Below are 10,252 nucleotides of genomic sequence, written 5' to 3' on the forward strand. Positions count from 1 at the left end.
TACACTTTAAAATTAGGAAAAAATAAAGGCTTTCTTTCAAAGATGCTTCGAGACCCAAATGTAGCAATAGAAAACTGTTGCTCTGTATTTCTCTTACAGCAGCTTGAGTCCACAATCTGAAAGCAACCTCTTACCCACAAAACCCCAAACAACAAATATCAAATAAAACAACCGACACCACATAAATTCAAAGTTTATCAGGAAATGACAGTCCACGATAATAAAAGCAACCTCTTATTTGTTGAGAAAAATGTATTGTATTAATAATTTTTTATTATTATCAATAAATATGCAGTTGGGTGTAGTGACTTTATATAATTTATATGGATATGACCTTGGATAGTAGTACATTTTTATCTAGTGGTGGATGTACTTTTACTAATAAATAAATATTAATTCATGAAACTGAGCATCCTTCTTACAATCCTGTTTCACAAGACAGACTTGGAAGTCATACAGAAGATGAGTGTGACGGAGACATACAAGCCAAATGTTTTCAAACTACTTGCAAAGCATGGAAAAAGACACATTGCTATTATATTGAAGTGCAATCTTTCTAAATGGAATGTAACTGTGTGAGGCTATAAAATGAAACCTACAGGTAAAAACATGATAACTAACACATCGCCAAGGCATATTCTTCTAAAGTGAAACGTGGGCACAGTTATCGGAACAGGATCACATGTTCTTCGCCCACTAGATGTTTTTGTTGTTAAAGCTTGTTAGCTCCACTAGTTTCAAAGTCATCAATAAATGTATAGTACCTCCAACAGTGTAAGTATTTTAATGTCTCTTTATTGACTCTCTAGTTAGGACAGTGAATGGGCTATGCCCCGCCCTGCCCCGCCCCGCCCCCCTTGTACTCTCTGTTCTCTGGCACCAAGGCCACCGACAGGGGGGGCTGGGGAGGGGCTAGACATCTAGATCATCTGGCCTTGGCCGACTGCTCATGCGACTGCTGGCTCGACTGCAGGGCCTGGGGTCCATCAAGGCCAACGGCTGCAGCTCGTGCCCTGGGGTCAGTTTCTTACTCTCCTGGGTGTCGTCAGGYAAGTCAAAGGCCTGTGCATGGGAGTTGGAGATGGTGCTGCCATTCTGGCCCAGGCGGTTCTGCTCCGTGCTGTAGTTGGCCCAGTTTTGCTCGTTGGCTTGCTTGTTGTAGTTGCGAACGGAGTTGGTTCTCTCCCCAGTGGCCAGCTTGTACCCCGGGGGTGACATGGGTGACAGGGGGGCAGTGGGAGAGGAACAGCCATTATAGTAGGCATACTTAGTGGTGGASAGATCCTTGGGAGTGGGGCTTAATGTCCCYGTGCCAGGGTAGTGGARGGGCGGTTGTTTCCCCTTCACGCGGTCCTTGATCCTCTTGAACGTCACGTAGAAGAGCTCAATGACGTTCAGAACCAGGGAGACCAGAGAGACCACCAGCATGAAAATGATGAAGACGGTTTTCTCAGTGGGTCTGGAGAGGAAACAGTCGACTCTGTGMGGGCAGGGGGACCTCTCACAGGTGTAGACAGCAGCCAAGCTGAAGCCGTAAATGTACCACTGTATGACCAGGAAGCCCACCTCAAAGATGGACTTAAAGAAAATGCTGACGATGTAGGTTCTCAAGAGGGCTCCCTTCATCTTAACCTTCCCATGCTCCTCCAGCCCATGCTTGAGCTTTTTTAACTCAATCTTCTTCAGAGGTACGTCCACGTCGCCTCCGTCGTTCTGGATGGTTTTCAGCCCTTCCTCTTTGCGGTTAATCTTCTGCTCTATTCGCAACAGGTAGAACACATGGGCAAGGTAGAGAAGAGTCGGCGTCGAGACAAAGATAATCTGTAGCACCCAGAACCTTACATGTGATATAGGAAAGGATTTGTCGTAACACACGTTCTCACAACCAGGTTGCTGGGTGTTGCACTTGAAGGCGGATTGCTCGTCCCCCCAGGCAGACTCCACAGCCGTCCCCAGCACCAGGATCCTGAAGATGAAGAGGACAGAGAGCCACACCTTCCCTCCAGCCGTGGAGTAAGCCTGAACCTTGTCCAGTAGCCTCCCCAAAGCACTCCAGTCACCCATGATGGAGTTTTAGCTGCAATTAGACAGAAAATAATGAATATATTGTAAGTGTTCAAACATATTCCTATATACAGTAAACATGGTTATATAGCACTATATCTCAAGTTACATTTGTGAATCGGATCAAATCAAATCAAATTTTATTTGTCACATGCGCCGAATACAACAGGTGTAGACCTTACAGTGAAATGCTTACAAGCCCTTAACCAATGATGCAGTTTTAAGAAAATACCTAAAAAAAAAAAAAGACCAAAAAAAGTAAGAGATAAGAAAAACAAATAATTAAAACGCAGCAGTAAATAACAATATACGGGGTACCGGTACAGAGTCAAACCTATGTGTCAAACACATCTCAATGTTTGAGGAAAATGTGTAACAACTAGGAGTCTTGTGATGGCTGTAGTGACGCACAGAACAAATCCAATTGCCGGAAAAGACCTGAACAAGACCAATGTCAACGACCACCTTTCACTATGCTTAATAATTCATCAATCCAGAGAGCCATTTTAAAGCCTATTGTCTTCCTATTGGAAGTAATGAGAGGAGAATCACATTGTGTGGTCCTACCAGTGTTGATGGAACTTCTTAAAATACTGAGTAAGTGAACAGTGTAATGGTAGATGATAGGGCCCAGGTTGGTGAAACACAAGCGCAGACATTTGTTTCCCCTTCATCGGCAGAGTATGAAAACATGCGCCGGGGACCTGTTTCTCATCAAACCATTGTTTGTTAACAACTGTAATAAACATGAAACAAAGTAGAAATAAGAGACGCCGACCAAATTAAAAGATGTCAAATAGCGTGTATGTAAGCATTTGTCAATGTTAAATTGTGCCGTACTGTGTAATCTAAGGATTGCTATGCAAATACCCCCCAGTCTCAAAGAAATGTCGTGCAGTTTTAGACACGGTTACTGTTCCTCACATAACACATGCATTTACTAGTCAGCGGAGAAAATAACTAACCGATCTTCATAGTAGATGTGTCATTTTTATCCTCATTAACTATCATCCTCAGTAGATATCATTCCCAAAATCCGGAAGAAACTCCACCTATAACAGCCTATGAAGGAAGTGGACAGTGTACTAAGGCACGATACTGTAGCTCTCTGCTCTCAGTGTAAGCCTAAGACTGGGGACCAACAGCTCTCCTGCTGGGGAGTGTCTGGAACGCGCTCTCTCTGAGCCTCTGAGTCTAGAGCACAGGGCCCCAGTTCATTGTATGCATATTAGCGACCTGCCTAGCTCCGCTACAAAGACACAATTCTTACAGATACTAATGACACTGCATGTCAGATGGGAATCAAGTTTGAAAACATGAATACCATCTGAATGAAGATTCTGAGTGATGCCAGTAAACAAATGAAGTCCCTGGAATGACTGCACAATAAACAAACATAGATCAGTAAAGCGATCTGTTGGAGGGTGTACCAACAGCATGGCTTCACAGCTACTACTGTACTGCCTACAGTATAGTGGAAAATAACCAAGGACTGCTTCCTACTCAACAATGATGGTACTATGATAAAAATATCTATATATATATATATATGTTTCACTGAGTCATTTATAGGCCTATTTAATATCACAGTACCATTTGGAAACTTGAAGAAGAAGAAACACGTCCATGTAGACATTGCTGATCTACAGTAAGAAACCCACCGATGCCATCATCCGCCTGAGATATCTGATCTTGACATTATGTTATTACAGCAATTGAAACGAGAAGTTGGGTGAATAAAGCAATTTGTAAGGTTGTAAGCACATCAGCTCAACTTCAAGATGTCCTGACATTGGAAGAGGATTTAAACTGTGCTCTCAAGATGCAAGGAAGACCTTTAAAAATCTGAGTAGCCCAACTTGATCCCATTTCACGAAGATTTTCTATAAGGCCAAGGAAAAATATCAATGAAGCATGTCAATATGCTTGGTTACGATGTAGCTTGTTTTAAAACAAATCAATCCTCAGTTTACAACGTATACGCTGTTCAGTTAAAGTCCTCTATAAAGCTTGTAATAATTATTCATTCCATGCTGCTTTGAGTAATTTGCCTCAGGTTACTCGTTTATCTTAAAAGCACTCAACAGACGAAATTGGAAAAATAAAACAGCAAAAGAAACAGATGGATCATTTAAACTTTTGCTTGTTAAACCCAGAAAAAATGGAATGTTTTATAAAGGATATATTATGGACCATACTATAGCAGATAGCCTATAGAAATGCAATGCGTCTGGATTGACACAGTGTGTCTGGATTCTGAGCGCAAATTAGTTTCTCCGCATAACTTCTGACAGTGACAAAAATATATATAGATACGAATTTTTACTTCTTCATGTCAATAATGGCAGTTGAAATAGCGCAAAGCTTACCTGGAAAGTTACTGAGAAGTCAGAAGAGAGCCCTTAAAAGGACTTCTCCGTCACTTCTTGAAAACAGTCACCGCTTTCTTGAAATCCAAGTTCGGGACCACGGAGAATCTGAGACTGACTTGTCAAACTTTCCTTGCTTATAACAGTCCACATACGGGCTGGGGGAGAGAAAAAAAATAAACGATGGAGAGAAAAGTTTGGAGTCAGTCACCTGACCCCTACGTCAAGACTTAGACATCCTTACGCTCGGTTTCTGTACTTTTCTCCTACTGAAATGTAATTGTGCAATAGAATATATTTTTTTATAACAAAGATTAATAGCACCTTTTTCAGACCAACATGAATTTAAAACTTTACCAAGATCAAGTCTACAGCCTATACTAAAGCGTTCTGTGTTAGGTCCTGTGGGCAAACCTGTAAACTAATAGCCTAGTTGTGGAATTGGCTATGTTTTAATGGGTTAAAAGAATTCATATTAATCGCATGTAGATCAAAACATATTTGATAATCTTGTTTTTCATCATTTCTTATGCCATGCTATGTTGTTGTCCTAGGTCTCCCATTATGTAGTGTTGTGTTGTCTCTCTTGTGTTTTGTCCTATATTTATATTTAATGTATTTCTAATCCCAGCCCCCCATCCTGGCAGAAGGCCTTTTGCCTTTTGGTAGGCCGTCATTGTAAATAAGAATTTGTTCTTAACTGACTTGCCTCGTTAAATAAAGGTTCAATAAAAATGACAGACCATAAGTGTGAGTAATTCATGAGAGTAATTCATCAAGAAGCCTAACGATTTTATGTTGCACTATAATACGGAACTTTGACATGAAAGGTAACTTGTGTTGCGTGTGCTTATGTACATAGATCTAGACCTATAGATAAGACTATAACATATAGCCTATACTGTACTGCAGATCAGCAGTGCTGTTCACGTGATCTCAATCACCAAGTTTATGCTGCCATCTAGTGTATGCTCTGGGAATGAGTGGCTGTGTGGTGTTTTTCGAATTTCCTTTTACAGTATACATAGTCTGCCAAACATTTGGCATCACACTGTCAGCATAGAAATTAACTGTAACATGAACAAACACATACTCAATTCACTGGAATGTAACTTTACACTTTTTATATTACTTGTAGGCCACCCATTACAGTATGTCACTTCACAGAGCAGAATATCATCAAGTGAAATCTATTGGAAGCCTAACAAATGTTTTTCTCTTCCTCCAACAGTTCAGCTTCACTCTGGACTCTGTGAAGTGATGAGTGAGTGATCTTTATGTCCATCCATGTTACCGTGCCATGCTGATGCTGGATTGTAGAGGGTGGCTGTGTTCTCAGATGAGTTAATATGCAGTGGGCACTGTTTCTTGGCTCCACATTTTACTCTGGTGCAAATCAAATAAAACACCTCGACCACATTCAAAAGCAGAGACACAGTGGTCACAACAAGCATGAATATTATGAAAATGGTCTTCTCTGTAGGACGGGACATGAAGCATTCAGCACCCAGTTTGGAACAGGGCTCTTGTTGACATTGGAAGAAGGATTTCATGACAAACCCATATAAGTAGTACTGTCCCACAATAAAAGTGAGCTCTAAAGCTATCTTAAAGAGCAATAGGGTCATGTAGCTACGCAGCAGTATTCCCTTGATTTTGATTTCCCCCCGGTCATCTGTGTATTTGGGCTTCTTCAACGTGCCATTATCTTCTTGGCTGTGCAGTGTGGCTCTTAGCTTGTTCTCCTGGCTGATGACGTGCATGGCATGGCCCAGGTACAGAAGAGTTGGAGTGGAGATGAAGATGATCTGCATGACCCAGAAACAGATGTGTGATATGGGGAAGATCCAGTCGTAGCAGACATTTTCACAACCAGGTTGTTGCGTATTGCATATGAAACCAGATTGTTCATCGCCCCACACGCTCTCCGCTCCAGCACCCAGAACCATGATTCTGAACAGGAACAGGACACTCATCCATATCTTCCCAATCACCGTTGAGTGGGACTGCACCTTGTCCAGTAATTTAAAAGATAAGACCAGTCCCCCATTGCGGCTGATTAGTATCTATGGAATAAGAAAAGGAGTATTCTAATTACATTTTAMTCAGGAATCACTTCATAGAGAAATAGTGAAATCATACTTTGACTTTGATAGTAGACGAGTGAGCTGTCAACCTGACTGGAGAAGTACATTTGTTTCACAGGACTATTTTAAAATTAAGTTTAAATAATTTCTAATCAAAATCTATGATAGTTTACTGTATATTTCTATTGATATCTACATTTACATGAGATACTGTATTATCCTCAGTTTGTACAAAACTGATTTACTCACCAGTTTTGTTGCTCAGGTCAGAAATACATTTTCATCTACAAGCCGGAGGTGAGGAATAATGTTTGTGCCCATGGATTAGGATATTGAAAGACTGAAAGGGTAGGCCATTCTTATAAACCTGATGGGTTTGGTCAGCCTGACTCAGTCACACTGCATGCTTGTCACACTTTGTCTCGACTTCCGCCGAAGTCGGTCCCTCTCCTTGTTCGGGCGGCGTTCGGCGGTCGACGTCACCGGTCTTCTAGCCATCGCCGATCCACCTTTCATTTTCCATTTGTTTTGTCTTGTTTTCCCACACACCTGGTATTCATTCCCTCATTACATGTCGTGTATTTAACCCTCTGTTCCCCCCATGTCTGTGTGTGTAATTGTTGATTGTCAGGTTGGCACTCTTCCGGCTGGTTTGCGCCGGGTTCTATTTTACACCCGTGCTTTTTGACAGCCTGTACGTTGTACCTTGTTATTTTTGTACTTAGTGCTGCCTCGCCTGTTCTGAGGGCATTTGGTTTTGTGACGCAGTTGCGTTATATTAATATATTGCCTCAGTAAAGTGCCTTGTCCACTCATCTCTGCTCTCCTGCGCCTGACTTCCAATGCACCTGCTACACCCACACCTTGATACACTTTTACACCAATCAGACTTCACTTATGAATTTGACCCATGCAACAATGGGTCACTTCCTTGAAAAGTGGATGACCTTTTGATACTCCACCCTCACCTCATGTTAACTTCAGCACAAAGAAGATCTAAACATGTGAGATCCAAACACACTCTGTGGAGTCATTCAACCCTCTCTGACTGTATTGTCTGCAGAAAGTTAGTGATTCTTACCGGATGTTTGTCTTATCTGAATGTTTGTGTCAGTACTTGAAATGATTGTACACAGCTGAGATCCTCCATGAGCAAACGCATCTGTTGATGTTAGGCATCTTTGAAAAGTACCAGTTGCCTATTCTCTACAGTAGGTAAGAACCAAATACCATGGATCATGTTTGATAACATCCATGAATCCACCATGGCCTTTTGGATTTACAGACATTTGATTACTTCACAGGGATGAGACATTGGGTGTTGACTGACCAATGATGACATATTTAGTTGAAAAAGCAGTTCTGAGGAAGAACATGAGTTCCGCCTTCCTTGGTTTAAACATTTGTAAAGAGGAATGAAAGTCGTGCAGGGTGTCAGTGAGTATGGGGGTGGACGGTGTTGACATCATAGTGATACAAACAGATGTCAAACTGTAAGAGGAGAGAATCCAATACATCAAGAGAGTTCAGTAGAAAATAACTGGTGTGAAGAGACGGTGCTCACCTCTGAGGTAAGAAAGCTGCTTTGGTTTAACAGTTCTATTCATCAGGTTCTGTATCCTTTAGCTTACGCGGCAGCAAAACATGTTACTCATGAGTGGGTTGAGGATGTAAAAGGTGCTATGCGTTCGCGTTATATCACAGCTACCCAGTCAGTGAAATAAGAATTTGTTCTTAACTGACTTGCCTAGTTAAATAAACAAGAGATAAAATACAGACCTTCTAGTGGTTGTTCTAACCCAGAGAGTATCTTGGAGGGGAGGTTAGCTGGCTGGTGATCCCAAGACCTTTGAAGATGAGGATAATACACTCAGAAATGTATTTCCTGAAAATGTCAAAGATGAAGCATTATGTAGAGACTTTAAGAAAATGATTAGACAAAGCCCTAACCCATCTTTCCTAGATGTACAGCCCTTCACTTCAGGGAGAATCTAAATCACATCATGAGGTGCAGGATCCAGTTGATTGTGAAGCCACATCGGTTAAGAATCAGACAGACCCAATACTACTACAGCTACTTGAAGCTGTTCAAACTCAACATAAAACACTTGTGGATGAAGTGGCTAACCTACCAATTTGTTTCAAATGTTAATGTCCTAGCCACATAGCCAGGTGTTGTAACCAGAGTGTGAACCCCAACCTAGCAAGGGGGCAGGAGGCAAACCATGCCAGCTCGGCCGAGGGCCACGTGTCGGTTGTGGAAAACCGACACGGTTTTAGATACAAACTGTTTGATTGATACAGGTTCCACGGGGTGCATGATCACAGAGAGTTTCTTTAAAGAAACCTACACCTTGAAGCTGACGGTCTAGGTCTGCTGTCAGATTGTGGTTGGCTTGTGCTGAAGCAGAAAAGGGTCTAGACATCCCTTATGTAGGCAACCTAGAGTTGGATGTAGTGGTAATGGGTAAAACCCTTTCAAAACAAAATGTATTTTATTTTATATTTTATATATTTTCTCCCCAATTTTGTGATATCCCCAATTGGTAGTTACAGTCTTGTCCCGTACGGACTCTGGAGAGGTGAAGGTCGAGAGCCATGCGTCCTCCGAAACATGACCCTGCCAAGCCGCACTGCTTCTTGACACACTGCTCACTTAACCCGGAAGCCAGCCTTACCAACGTGTCGGAAGAAACACTGTACAACTGGCGACCGTGTCAGCGTACATGTGCCTGGCCCGCCACAAGGAGTCGCTAGAGCGCAATGGAACAAGGACATCCCAGGCGGCCAAACCCTCCCCTAAACCGGACGAAGCTGGGCCAATTATGCTCCGCCTCATGGGTCTCCCGGTCGCGGCCGGCTGCAACATCGAACCCGGGTCTGTAGTGATGCCTCAAACACTGCGATACAGTGCACCGCGATACTTAGACTGCTGCCCATCTCGGGAGGCCAAAACAGGGAATTCTGTCATGCCTGCTCCCACTCTTCCCCCCCGGGCGCTCGAGGGCGCCGGGCTCACCAGCATTACGCACTCCTGCCACCATCATTACGCACACCTGTGTCCCTCGTCACGCGCATCAGCGATTTATTGGACTCACCTGGACTCAATCCCCTATATTTGTCAGTTCCCCAGCTCTGTTCCCCGCTGCTGCAGTGACTGTCGTCTGTCTTTGTATATCCGTGTGCTGACGCTGTTCCTGTCTTGTTTCATGTCTGTTCCTAATTAAATGTTGACTCCCCGTACCTGCTTCTCGACTCCAGCGTTGGTCCTTATAGAATTATAGTGGTCAAGGACTCCATGGACCCAGATACCAGGGAGAGAAAAGGGGAGGTTCCAGGACTAGTGGGAATTAATGTAATTCAAAATTATTTCAGCATTCTCAAGCAGCATCATGGTCCACAAGACTGCCAGATACCAGTGTGAAGCCACATTTAGGCAGGCCTTAGAGGTATGTTGAGCCTAGGACAAACAGGACAACAAGTTTGTAAATCTTCTCTCCACTGCACACCTTTTAATCCCACTATGAAGTTGGTCTCAGCCACTGGCTGCCAGGTTGGGCTCAGCCCAGGGGCACCAGTACTGTTAGAACCTTTGACACCAGAGGAAGGTGACTTACCAGCTGGTATCTTAATCACCAGTGCCTTTATAGCTCAAGCAACAGGCCAGTTAATGATGCCAGTTATGAATGTGGGGGTAGAGAATGAGTATCTGGAACCAGGTATGCATTTAGC

General features: G+C 42.9%; 1 protein-coding gene and 1 pseudogene across 1 annotated transcript; both read right to left on the reverse strand.

The window, feature by feature from the left end:
* Positions 1-538: 538 nt before the first annotated feature.
* On the reverse strand, positions 539-4,588 carry gja1b (gap junction protein alpha 1b). The gene is made up of 2 exons (XM_023999844.2): positions 4,434-4,588; positions 539-2,077 (listed from the first exon to the last, which is right to left on the reverse strand). Exon 2 carries the CDS (start codon positions 2,062-2,064, stop codon positions 913-915), a length of 1,152 nt encoding a protein of 383 aa, XP_023855612.1. The 5' UTR covers positions 2,065-2,077; positions 4,434-4,588; the 3' UTR covers positions 539-912.
* A 1,083-nt stretch (positions 4,589-5,671) lies between these two features.
* On the reverse strand, positions 5,672-6,483 carry LOC111972923 (gap junction Cx32.2 protein-like; annotated as a pseudogene).
* Between the last annotated feature and the right edge of the window lie 3,769 nt (positions 6,484-10,252).

This window comes from Salvelinus sp. IW2-2015, linkage group LG14, assembly GCF_002910315.2.
Source record: "Salvelinus sp. IW2-2015 linkage group LG14, ASM291031v2, whole genome shotgun sequence".
Classification (NCBI taxonomy): Eukaryota; Metazoa; Chordata; class Actinopteri; order Salmoniformes; family Salmonidae; genus Salvelinus; species Salvelinus sp. IW2-2015.